This window comes from Polyodon spathula, chromosome 17, assembly GCF_017654505.1.
Source record: "Polyodon spathula isolate WHYD16114869_AA chromosome 17, ASM1765450v1, whole genome shotgun sequence".
Lineage (NCBI taxonomy): Eukaryota > Metazoa > Chordata > Actinopteri > Acipenseriformes > Polyodontidae > Polyodon > Polyodon spathula.
In genome coordinates, this window is record NC_054550.1 from 4510441 (window position 1) to 4523399 (window position 12959).

The window sequence follows — 12959 nt, forward strand, 5'->3', positions numbered from 1 at the left end:
ATCATTAGTGAGCAGAGGTGGGAAAAATATGCTCGGGTAAGGGTGTAAGAATAGCAGAATGTCGTGCGATATTGCTTATTAGAGAGAGTGTTATTGAGAATTACATTGAGACCTTTCAAGTAATAATAAAACATGTCCTAAGACAATGGAGACATTGGAGGTATACAACACAAATACCCGAACAGACACACGAAGGGAAGGGATATACTCGCCACTTCCGAAATTCAAATTCTGAAAGGTATCCGTGGCTTAGCGGTAGCTCTCAATTAACTGCTGGAACTGTACTTTTGTCAGCGGTGCTTTTATATAATAATATATCTTGACCATGAAAAGTACCGTATATGATATGTATAATGATATATATATAGATATAATATATATATATATTAACTTCATAAATACGTGACACCTTACCGTGGAAATGGCCCGCTGCACTTTTTCCTGGAATGGACACAACTTGGTAACCTGAAACCGCTCCAGGTTGCTCCTCATTTTCACCACCTGAAAAACCCAACAGGTCTGTTAGCAAGACCAGAAACCAGTTACACATTGTGCAAGAGTTTCCACAAGACAACTGCAGACCCCCCAAAAGCAACAGTGTCACAGGTTGCCATGTGCTCCGAGATCCACAGGAGATGTGGCTGAATATGTTAACTCAAACTCGTTTTACTTCAACAAGCACAACGCCACTGTGGTCGGAGCGCAGGCAGGAGTCTCATCTTCTCCACCAGGAAAGGGGTGTTGACAGGGAAGCAGGACCAGAAGTGTCTAAGCAGCTCCCCCACTGCCACGTACAGGTGCTTCAGCTCATGCTGCGCCTCGTTCGGCCCCACCTCTGAAACGAGACACACGCACCAAGCTAGAATAAAACTGGAATACACAGAAGTCATTAGAAACAGTAAACAGAATGTTTCTTTGCTACTGAGACAGCACTGGGAAGGCCAGCCGACGGCACGCTCACGGTTTATGGCTTGTTGTGTTCTTGCTTGCATGAGCACTCCTCCTGGAGACAGGGCTACAATATTCTGTGCTATGTTTTTACTGTGGGAAACTTTTAGAAGGGCTTTTTCAGGCTTTGAGGATAGAGCATTGCCAATGCAAAAGATATTTTAAAAACAAACAAGATGACATTTCCCTGCATACAAAAGTAAAATAATAATAATAATAATAATAATAATAATAATAATAATAATAATAATAATAATAATAATGATGACAGGGATGGAAATACATATTAAAATCCATTCCAGGTTTTAATATGTGCTTGATTAGCCCCAGTGTGTAGGTAACAAGGTCATGTGTGTCTTATTAAACTCATAGTAAAACTTGGAATGGATCAAACTGCTATGCAATGGGATTCTCATTGCCACCCTGGTATAATAAGAAACACAGTGTGAAATGTAGATATTCACGGTGGCTCATTCGAGGGCCTGATTCGCTCTTTGCTTGTTCTGTACACCAGCCGGTTAATACAGGCCGGTCGTACTGCAATATCTTTTCTTTTTTTTTTTTACCTCATCCAGTGACTTGTCCTCAAGTGACGTCAGATCAACCATTGAGTTCCCCACTCCTTGGCCAACCATTGACTTCAATCCTATTCAACAAACACACATCACAACAAGGTCATTTTAATATGTGTTTTTTAACCTGTTCTTTACCTCTCTTGTTTTTTGTGATGTTTGCCACTGATCTGAGTTCTGCTGCTCCTGTTACTCTCTATAGCCATCTATATTGCTCCTGTGAGACTACACTCTGCTGGCCCTAGTGTACAGTACAGAAGCACATGGAACTATTTCTAAGCGATCTCAAAGCTATTTTGAGACTTCAACAAGACTGAAAATGTTGAAAAAGGTATGGTCAAAGCTCCTAGTATTTCAAGCTGTACAACCTTTGATTAGCAGCAGCTACACACAGCCAGATTGCAGTGTTCAAGATTATCAAAACATTATTTGTGGTCTCCCTTATAGCCCTGCATCAAAACCTCCTATAGTGAGTGCAGCAGATCAGTGTGGACTGGGTCTGGGCTGAGCTAATCCAGCTTGCCACACTCTGGGAAGAGGTCCTGCGAGTTGCTGCAGATCCGGTCTCTGTGGAAGTAGTGGGACTACTTTACACCAAAATTACACCATTAAACTTCAAAACATATGTATATAATTCTGACGATGAGGCAGGGAGTGGCTGTCGTTGTGACGTGCATGTGTTTGTTAGTGAAGGAAGGAGGATTGCCCAACGACAGTAAGTTGATTATGAAAAGGCGACATTTTGGCTCAAAATAAGAGCCAGCGTCCTGCTGTGACATCGCGTAATCGGAGCCAACATGGCGCACACGGCCACGCAGTTTCACAACATTCCTCGCCGTGCAACTCGTGACGTTGGATCAAATCAGCTGACGAGGAAGGGAAGGAGGTTTGTTCAGTGCAACCCCCCCCCCGCAAAAAAAAAAAAAAAAAAAACACAACTTCTACGCATTATCTCTTTGTGATTGTACTATTAAACCGTCAATAACAACATATCTTGAGGACGAATATAGGCCGCGGCGCCATGGCAACCTCCATTAGCACGCAGAGGGGACAGGTAGGTAAACGCAAGTGAAATATGTGTTGTTTTTAATCTTAGAGAGCTCTGATTTAGCTAGCCGTGCCTGGTGGTATATTATTATTATTATTATTATTATTATTATTATTATTATTATTATTTATTATTATTATTCCTGTACCTCTAATAGCGTCTCTATTTAAAAACAAATCCTTGTGATTTTGTTATAAATTGCTGTTTCATATTCTGAAGACTGCAACTGCGTACAAGCAATAATCATCCAGTCTGTCAGCTAAATATCTTGTTGGTAATATCGTTTGAGTTCTTGTTTTACCCAGTCACAACATGACTTAACGTGTAAGGCGAAACACAATTACTGCCTGTAGGCACCATTGAGCAGTTTTCTGAAAAGCCAGTGGAAAGATTTCATAGGTCGTATTTAAAGGTCGTTAATGAATGAATTGTTCCAAGTCACGCCAAAACAGATAAGTGTCGTTTTGTGAGTAAACTAGCTGCTATTCAGTTGTTTTCCCCACTAAAACAGGACTTTTCATCTGCATGCACAATTTGGGGGGGGGGGGGGTATTTGTGATTTGTAAATTGTAATCTTAAGACATGTATCCAGTAAGCATACGTGTAACTCTATATTAACCACCAGTACAGCCCTAATAGTGATAGTAATAGAAAAACGCATCCATTGTTTAAATAGATCCTAATTAGCAATCAGGTGCTAAATCTACTCTCAACTAATACAGCATCACCTGCTCTCCAGTCATTACAGCAGTTGATTACAGTGCTGTCTATCTGATGGGAGTTACCCAGTGGCAGTACAGCCTGAGCATGTTTAGGAGTGGAACCCTATTTCCTGATCATCTACATACCTGAACAGGGCGTGACTCAGTTAGGCTGGGCAACTGCACATCTTCTAACCAAAGCTTTCAAATTCACTGCTTTGCTGTTTGATTTGATTACATGTGATGGGCTGTAGTGCGGCGACAGGCTTATTTGATTATTTTATTAGCGGTGAGAATGAACCGAGGATAGCCCAGCAAAGTCTCCTGTGCCCAGTTTAACAGCTGACTGGAAACCGAGGCATTGGCTAAGCTTCTTGAATTCAAACTCACAGGGTCCTGTACTGTGCGTATGTCGGGCTGTGTTGTGCTTCCATTGGCTTTGTTAAGAATGAGAAGTGGAAGGTATATAATCAAATACAAGTTTCCCTGCAACATGGTTTTTGCAAATACAATCAAAGCACAGCACAGAACAGAATATGTTATTACTGAGGCCTGTTAATTGTGGTGAGTCATACTGTAACAGAAGATACAAAGGTAGTGCGCAATGCAAAGACATCATTGCCTAATGAATTGCATTGTGCAAGATGGAATAGCAGAAAGAGGCCCTAGCAGAAGAGAAAGGCTTGCAGGATCTGTGCTGGCAGGCCTTCATGTTAGTGTCAGCCCTTTCATGCTGCAGTGCATTGAAAATGTAAAATATGTTATTTCTAAAAGCCAGCTGATAGGTCTTTGCCACCTGCTTGTGTAAATGTATATGAGCTAAAATCAGCTTTCACTATGGCACGGTGGGCATGTGGAGAAACTGATGATTGCGCAGCATTGTAAATCAAGTCATATTCATGCCTTTTTTTTTGTCATACAAAATAATAGAAAAATAGCACGAAGGGTACCAGATCAGGTGTGGAATGCCGCTGTGCTGTCGTAATAGAAGACTCGAAAATCAGCTTGTTCTTTAAATGGCTCATAAAAGACCATTGCTTTTATAGAGACCGCTTAAGTAGCATGGTTTAATGCAGAGATCCTGAAACATTATTTAGCGGGCACCACTTTGCTAATAGCAGAAAAAAACAATTGCAGATAATGTTTGATGTACAGCATATCATCTGTAAGTACCACAAAGCCTGTCTCTCACGTCAGCAGTGAAACATGGGGTGCCTCTTCCCACCCCAGTTTAATAAGCCTGGTTTGTAACCCCCCTCTCCTCTTGCTGGTGCAGGTGTACATCGGAGAGCTGCCCCAGGATTTCCTGCGGGTCACCCCCACGCAGCAGCAGCAGCAGATCCAGCTTGACGCACAGGCAGCCCAGCAGCTCCAGTACGGAGCCACCATGGGAACAGTGGGCAGGCTGAGCATCACCGTGGTGCAGGTAAGCTTTTGAAAACCCATACAGCTTCTGAGATGCGCCTGTTTACAAAATCTGTAAATCCCTGTGTGAGAGTCTCCGTGTGTCTGGATGTCTGCATGTGTGTTGTTTTTGTAAGAATTGGTTTTTCTGACTTTTTAGTCTTACCCTAATTGTTTCTTCTCTCTCAACAGGGCAAACTGGCGAAGAACTACGGGATGACACGGATGGACCCATATTGCCGAATCCGGCTGGGCTACGCGGTGTACGAGACGCCCACAGCACACAATGGGGCCAAGAACCCACGCTGGAACAAGGTGATCCAGTGCACCGTGCCGCCGGGCGTCGACTCCTTCTACCTGGAGATCTTCGATGAGGTGAGCAAGAGGAGGGCGCTGCAAGAAAACAACAGCAATTTCCAAGATCAGTGCACCCTTTTAAAATAAATACACAGATAAAGTAAATGCAGTTTAATCATTTAAAAGCACGTCAGAGTCAAAGACATCAAGTTGCAGGTGAGACAACGACATTTGAGTTTCTTTGAAATTTAAAATTCTTTTTCTCTTTTTTTTTTTTTTTTTTTTTTTTTTTTTTTTGTCTTATTTATTTCTTAGATTGCATTTTATTTGTTATTTACCAGTACGTAGGGTACTATACCTCATAGTTCCTTCTCCCACAGAGAGCCTTCTCCATGGACGACCGGATCGCCTGGACGCACATCCCCATTCCGGAGTCTCTGAAGGAAGGGAAGGTGGTGGACGAGTGGTACAGTCTCAGTGGCCGACAGGGAGACGACAAGGAGGGGATGATCAACCTCGTCATGTCATACACAGTGAGTCGGGGGGGGGCTAGGGGGTCGGGGTATTGTTAGAATTGTTCCCATAAATGGCAGCCTTTTAATTCTTTATTTAAAGCCTGTTGATGTTTCATGCCCTCTCTCTCGCTCCCTCTCCTCTCCAGTCTGTGTCAGCCAGCATGATGATGCAGCCTCAGCCTGTAGTTCTGATGCCCACTGTGTACCAGCAGGGAGTGGGATACGTTCCTATCGCAGGTATGTTACTCACTCCTGAACTCCCATACTTTCTGTGCTCAGTCTTACTGTACGGACTCTACTCGGCAGGTGGTAATGTTCCTTTTCCTGCCACTAGAGAGCAGCAGTGACCTTGTTCTGAATGCGTTTCCAGTGACGAATTGAGGTGTTTGTTTTCCATATAACAGGGATAAAAATAAGACTCCTATTGCACAGCAGATTCTCCAATTCTGGGTTTTAATACAAGCTTGATTAGCCAGTGTATCAGTAGCAAGCTCGGGTGTGTCTTTTTAAAACCAGGAATGGTGCAAACTGCTGTGCAATATGAATCGTATTTCCATCCCTGTGGGGTCTTAGTGCTAGTATAGCCTTCTGAGGCTATGCATATCGTTCCAACACGTATGCACTGGAATGGTGGTTTTCCTTTCAAAGTTACGTAAGTGCAGTGGGTGTCACAGTCTCTCAAGCCTCTGTGTTTGGTGTTAGTGAACTGTTCAGACAGCATGTACTGCCTGTAGCAGTCTAATGTAAAAACGCCTACTGCAGAGTACAGCACACAATACATGAGGCTGACATGCACAGAAGGGTAACCAAGCCTTGCTAACTTTTGGCTACAGGTAGTAACTCTGGACAGATTTTGTATTTTTTTATTACGGCACTGGTACTATGAAGTCTGTTTTATGTGAAAACATGTCATAGCACTGGAAATCACTGCCTCTCTTTCTCATATGCCATGCATTATCTTGCATGTTTATTTGTTCTTCTCCTCTGAGAAGCCGTAGTTGCAGTTCCTTATCAAGGTGTAGCTGGCACAGGAATGCTGTCCCACCTGTTTATAAGGAGTGCTCTTGAGCTATATATATCCAATCCATTCTACGGTGTGCAATTAGTCACGTCTCTAATATAGGAATTTTTCACTGTGGCCACTGGCCGCAATAGACAGGAGCTCTTCTAATACAAGTTAGACTGTACCAAGGTAGACAGCCGCTACTATAAACAGGCTCATTCGTTCTTTCCTGTGCATAACATGAGTATTTTGGAATTATTAATCAAAGCAGTCATAGCATGCACCCCAAGATTATTATTTTTAAAGAAGTTACTGCTGGGTTAACATGGTTCTCTCTGTCCTGAAGCTAGCAGCTAAAACAGAATGCATTGTCGCTTTTTAGATTTTAATTCATGGTTTATGAAGGTATAGTCTAAGGATGACACAGTTGCAAGCCCCAGATTAATCCCTGTAAACCATAAAGTTTAACGCACAGGATTGGGAAATGAATTGACCTGATTAGGACTGGAAAATGAATTGGTCTGATTAGGACTGGAAAATGAATTGGTCTGATTAGGACTGGAAAATGAATTGGTCTGATTAGGACTGGAAAATGAATTGGTCTGATTAGGATTGGAAAATGAATTGGTCTGATTAGGATTGGAAAATGAATTGGTCTGATTAGGACTGGAAAATGAATTGGTCTGATTAGGACTGCAAAATGAATTGGTCTGATTAGGATTGCAAAATGAATTGGTCTGATTAGGACTGCAAAATGAATTGCTCTGATGCCTTATTTGGATACTCTCGAATCATACTTCTCCACTTCACAGGATGCATTCTTCTAGCACTTTGCCTGGTTCCTGCATTCACTCAGGGCTGCACAAGTTCCCTTTCACTCTGGTTACTTTTGTTCAAACCCGCTTGTGCTGCGGTAATCTCAAGCACAGTGGACACCGGAAAACTCTTTTCAATTCTCTTTCTCGTCCTTTCTCCAGGAGTGCCAACAATCTACAACCCTGGGATGGTTCCAATGGGGGTTCCTGCTCCAGTGGCCAATTCACAGCCCCTCTACAACGAAGAGGACCTCAAATCTCTCCAGGACATGTTCCCTAATCTGGATAAAGAAGTGATTCGCTCTGTTATGGAGGCTCAGCTGGGCAACAAGGACGCTGCCATTAACTCCTTGCTTCAGATGACAGAAGAATTATAGATCCAGGCTCCATTCGTTTATGAGCTCATACATCAGTGTGTAATATTATATATATATATATATATATATATATATATAATATATATATATATATATATATATATATATATATATATATATATATATGTGTGTGTGTGTGTGTATCTTTTGTGTATGTGGGTACACACACACAAAGACTTTGTTTTCTCCGCAGTTCCGTGATAGTGATGGGGGGGGGGGCTGCCATTATATGATAATGAGTGGGTTTCTGCCATTAGATTATTTTATCAATTTATTCACCATTAATTAAATTCTATATATTTTTTGTGTTTAATCAGTGCTTTTTTTTTTGTTTGTTTGTTGTTGCCATGTAAATTTCAGTCACTTTCAGCATTCTGTAAAGTATCCAGGTGGGTGCATGTTCATCAGTGTCTCTCTCCTGTCACCCCCAGATTTCACTGGGACTAAATGAACATAGAAAAAGTTTGATTTCATATCAGTTTAATATCATCTGCTCTGCTTCTACCCTCCCTCCCTGTCATTGTATCATTCCAGTTAGTGGAGAACACAAGCTGTACATGTAGATATATAGACATACATGCATCCCTACAGAGACTGTACATTTTCTCTATATGAGCAGTATTGCCAACTTCAGGGCTTTCGCTAGAACAAAGTAAATTCGTGTCTTAGTGGATTCAGGAAGTCTCAGTGATTTCCCTCAATGAATTACCCTGCTGTTGTTGTCGTCGTCGTCGTTGTTGATGTTTTTGTTGTCGTCCCAAGGGTATCGTTGCTATAGTTTTTGCTGCCTATCAAGCCATGGGGAAAACTGAGCTCCCTACCAAACCCGTTCAGTAATTCATGTTAGACTGTAAAACATTGTGTATCCTTGAGTCATTCCTGGCATGACATTAAGCCGCTGAAACCAGTGTTGAAACCGATAAGTAGCTTGGCATATAAAACAGCTGGACTGGCTGCTTGCAATATTAAACAAGCCTGGCGTAAAGAATGGAGGCTTTGATGCCAGGCTTGCGTTTCAGTTGGGGTCACCCCAGACCAAACTCGTGTGCCACTTTATATACTGTCAGGGCCAAAAAAATAAAAAATCGGTTATAAAATTTGACATAAACAGACTTATGGGTCTTTAGAGAACACAAAATGTTATTTTAATATAACTGTTTTTATCTCTTTTGGGACTGGGAGGTCATTGACGAGTGAGATGCCTTCAGATTCTGAGCATTCCTTCTGTCGACTCAAAGGCCGACACTATTTCATAGTTTTAGAAATGAGGGAGACCTGTTATCTTGTCTCTTCAGTGTACTTTTAAAAGCAAATAAGCATGCTGGCTGTTTTGTGTGGAAGATTTTTTATTTTATATATATATATATATATATATATATATATATATATATATAATATATATATATATATATATAGGAAGTGGTGCTTTAGTTTGATAAGAGGATGCGATAACGAATGAGGGGCCATATTCTCAAAGAGTTTACTCAAGCCTTTAATCAACTCCTGTTTGTTGATCGAGGTAAAACTACATCGCAGTTTGATCCATTCCTGGTTTTGCTGTGTGTTTAACAAGACACACCTGGGCTTGTTGCCTGCACACAATGCGACTGATCAAGCTGACAGTAAAACCCAGACTGGGTGAAACTGCTGTGCAATAGGAATCTTATTTACGTCCCTGATTTTACAAAACTAGACCCAAACAACACAGTGATATAATCCAACTTATCATCAGCACTCTCAACTTGTTTTGTTTTTCATTTTGTAACGTTTACATGTTTTTTTTTTTCCTTTAAAAAAAAAAAAGGAGCTAAATAAAGAAATGCTTTGAAAATATGTTTTATGTCTCATTCTTGTTTGGGTATCAGCTGTCTTGGATTTGTCAGTGGTTGCTCTATTTAAGTAATATAATGCCCTGTGTATTGCTACTCTGTCTGAAGGACAAACATATAAAACAGAAAATATTTCTAGAGAGCTACACGACATAGGTAAGTGGGTGCCAGTTTCCATGGAAACCATTCTAAACAAACGTGGTTCTTCATGAAGAACATGAGTTGAACACAAGGACTGTATTCAGATATAATAAAACAACCTGATTCAGTGAACCCTGTTATTAAATATAAATACCACAAGTATACTCTGTCTGGCTCTAAAACTGGTACATCAGTACCACCAGTATAAGTTTTATGCTTAGGTATTGCGAGTTGAAAATCCTGAACTGTCCCAGTGAACATGGAGTCATATAGTAACCCTACATATAGATGAGAGTAATCCACGAAGAGACGGAATATGCAAAGCGCTAAAGTTTATTAGGGTACACATTTCACAAGAAGACAATTGAACAAGACACATTCAGTGAAAGGCTTTACACACATCACCAAATCCAAAACAAAAAAACCACAAATTATATTTTAGGGTCCATATATCCATTCTTCACATCACACTTGTTAATTTGTTAATGTATTTGTTCTTCATCTTTAATTAAGTGCCGGGAGTCACAAATATTTTTTCTATGTTAACATTTCAATATATATATATATATATATATATATATATATATATATATATATATATATATATGTATGTATGTATGTATTTATTAAATGGTGTTTTGTATGCTTTGATATAAATGTGGTGTGGTGCCGGTGAGCTGTGGGGCAGCAGCCCTACTGAATGTGCTTGAATGCATTGTCAGAGTTGCTTTTGAAGTTTGATTTGCATGCCTAGTCCTACTAAATGGAAGTATCTTTACTATTACACCAGAGAGATGGCAGGTGTTCGCTGAGCTGCTGCAGGAGGGGACAAAAGAAAAAGATGAGTCATCTTCAGGAAAGCAATGTGCGCATCAGCTGTAGCTATCACTTAAATGATTTGAAATGAAGCGCAAAGAGATGAAAGAGGTTGGATTAAATGAGAATGGGCATGCAGGAGTGCCAGGATGCTCGTTGCACGATTACTTCCTCCTCCGGCGAGCTCTCAGGCCCTTTGCTGCTTCCATGACCTCTTGCCCGCTGGGTGGCGCGGTGCTGGTGTTGCTGTCCACGCACTCCGTTTTCTGGCAGGCACACTCCTCCACGTAGGTGTAGGAGTAGTCGACAGCAGTGCTGTCAGGGCACGAGAGGGTGACCTTCTTCTCGCTGGTCTTTGTCTCCCTGCAGCAGGTGCAGGAGTGCATCATGTGGTGGGTCTCCGGTGAAAACCTGGTGTTTGGACAGAGGAGAGAAACAGGTGTCAGACCCTGATATAAGGGACTGGGTCAGTGGGGCCATTGTGACTCAAGTTAGAGAGCCGCTGTTTAACTGTGTGTCCGAAAACCTTCACCTCAGCTTCCACACAGTTTTATATGTGTACAGTGTATTGTGACCTAACTGTAAAAGTTACTGAATTACTAAGCAAGCGCAGGAACAAGAAGACTGTGCTATCAGCCTGCATCAGACTTCTTTTTCATCTAAAACACGAAGCTGAGTGCAGATCAGTGATGCAATGCATTCATTACAATAATAATAATAATAATAATAATAATAATAATCAAAGACTTACATGGAATATGTTCCACATGACCCCCCACACGATGTCAGCTCCACAGAAGAATTAGACTTGCATCCATTGCTCTCTATGTGGGTTTTGTGTTTTTGAATGTTGCAGTTGGTAGCCGACTTGCCTGCACAGGTTAAAAATTATTGGAAATGTTCAAATAGCAAAAGGCATGGGGTCTAATCGCTTGATATAAAGGGCGGCTGGGTTAAATTTGAGCATTGTTGTTCAAATCATTGAGTTAAGGAGGTAAACAAGCAATGTCAGTGAGTCTCTTTAGTGTGTATTGTTGTCTTAAAAAAGTAAGTAATGTCAGTATTGGTCATTTGTTTTATATTTAAATGGTGGCAGTACTTAGATCTGACACTCTTAAACTGAATAAAGACCCCAGGAACTAACCCAACAGCACACCCAACAGCATTCATGGAATATTATAAGCACTATGCTGTAAAAGGCAGTGATTTCTAGTAATACTTACACTGACGGCAGCAGCCTTCTGGACCAAGTGTCTCAGTGCCCTGAAATATGCATACAAATAAAATGATAATAATTAGAAACACATTAATAGGGCATTTTAAAAAAAGAAATTACAGTACATGCAAAAAGAGCAAGGAAAAAAATACAGAAATTGCATTCTATCATTACACCTCTAGGTTGTGCTTGAGTCCTTCTTACAGGCCCAGTTGGGTAAGTGTATTGATTGATAAGAAGGATCTGCTGACAATATAAATATGCACGCTCCACACCACAAAGGCTGCTTCTAATTGGAAACTGAAGGCAGGGAAAGTTCCTCTTACAGGTGAGTTTGGCCTGGTAAAATTAAACCCAAACTGGAGTTTACCTTTAACACTCCTCATCTGAAGAAGAGAACTTCGTGGCCTCTAAAGCTAGTGTAATCAGCTGATTGTATTAAAAGGTATCACAATGTAGACCAGCCTAACCTTTTCCGCTCCCATAAGGTTTTTTTTTTTTTTTTTTTTTTTTGTAGAAAACTTACCGGGATGCAGTCTTTAGGGTTGAATGGAGGACAGAAGATGTCAATCTCAGTTAGCCCTAGCTGGTCTTTATTCTTGTCACACTTGTACCTGGTGCAGTTGTTATCAGGGCTTGTCCAGACTTGTCCAGGCTGTGTGGGATGGAAAAGGATATTACAAAGGCTGTTAGAACACTGCGGGGCAAGATTCTTAAAGATACTGATGTCACAAAAGAGAGAAAAGACCCCAGTCCTGTGGAGCCCCCCCCCCGCCCCTCTCCCATTTCACCATGTCATGATTAACAGAGCTGTTGAAGGGCCTGCTCATATGTTTAATGATTGAGAGCCTGTACTGGAGGTGCCGAGGCTGCCTGCCCTGCCATCACTCTTACCTGGATCACGTGAGCTGTCTGGTCTGGCAGCATGACGACACATTCCTTCTGGACGCACACTCCACAGCACATACCGGGGATTGCCTCATACCTGAAACCCTGCGCACAAACAAACAAACACACATATTGTGAACACAGTTTCCAATGAGAGAAGGCCATTCGGCCCATGAGTGTTCGTCCAGTTCCTTGCAGCTGATAGTTCTCAAAACTTTGGTTCTTAAAGGATCCCAATTTTTTGTGACTGGTAAATAAACAAAGCCATGCATATTACTATGCTATAATGCTATTGTTTCTACTTGATTTCTGTACGAAAGCTGCTCCCTCCCTCTGCAGGCAACCAAAGTCAGTGAAAGACAATGCAAAATGCATTCAAAATCAGACTG

The 12959-nt window shown here is 41.3% G+C and overlaps 2 protein-coding genes across 3 annotated transcripts in view; one reads left to right on the forward strand and one right to left on the reverse strand.

The window, feature by feature from the left end:
• The first annotated feature begins 2386 nt into the window (after positions 1-2386).
• On the forward strand, positions 2387-7956 carry LOC121330059 (toll-interacting protein). 2 transcript variants are annotated; one of them, XM_041276317.1, is made up of 7 exons: positions 2387-2574; positions 4546-4695; positions 4866-5048; positions 5351-5503; positions 5632-5722; positions 7466-7722; positions 7765-7956. In XM_041276317.1, the coding sequence occupies exons 1-6, from the start codon at positions 2542-2544 to the stop codon at positions 7678-7680; spliced, it is 825 nt and encodes a 274-aa protein (XP_041132251.1). In that variant the 5' UTR covers positions 2387-2541; the 3' UTR covers positions 7681-7722; positions 7765-7956. The 2 variants fall into 2 exon arrangements, with proteins under 2 accessions (XP_041132251.1, XP_041132250.1); XM_041276316.1 differs by having other exon boundaries at positions 7466-7956.
• Positions 7957-9967: 2011 nt separating this feature from the next.
• Positions 9968-12959, reverse strand: part of LOC121330085 (mucin-2-like) — a 29129-nt gene continuing 26137 nt past the window's right edge. Inside the window, exons 46-50 of the mRNA XM_041276352.1 lie at positions 12577-12675; positions 12209-12337; positions 11690-11729; positions 11218-11338; positions 9968-10877 (exon numbers count right to left, since the gene is read on the reverse strand). Of these exons, the coding sequence (XP_041132286.1) occupies positions 10631-10877; positions 11218-11338; positions 11690-11729; positions 12209-12337; positions 12577-12675 (636 nt within the window). The 3' untranslated portion in view covers positions 9968-10630. The remainder of the gene's footprint in view (positions 10878-11217; positions 11339-11689; positions 11730-12208; positions 12338-12576; positions 12676-12959) is intronic.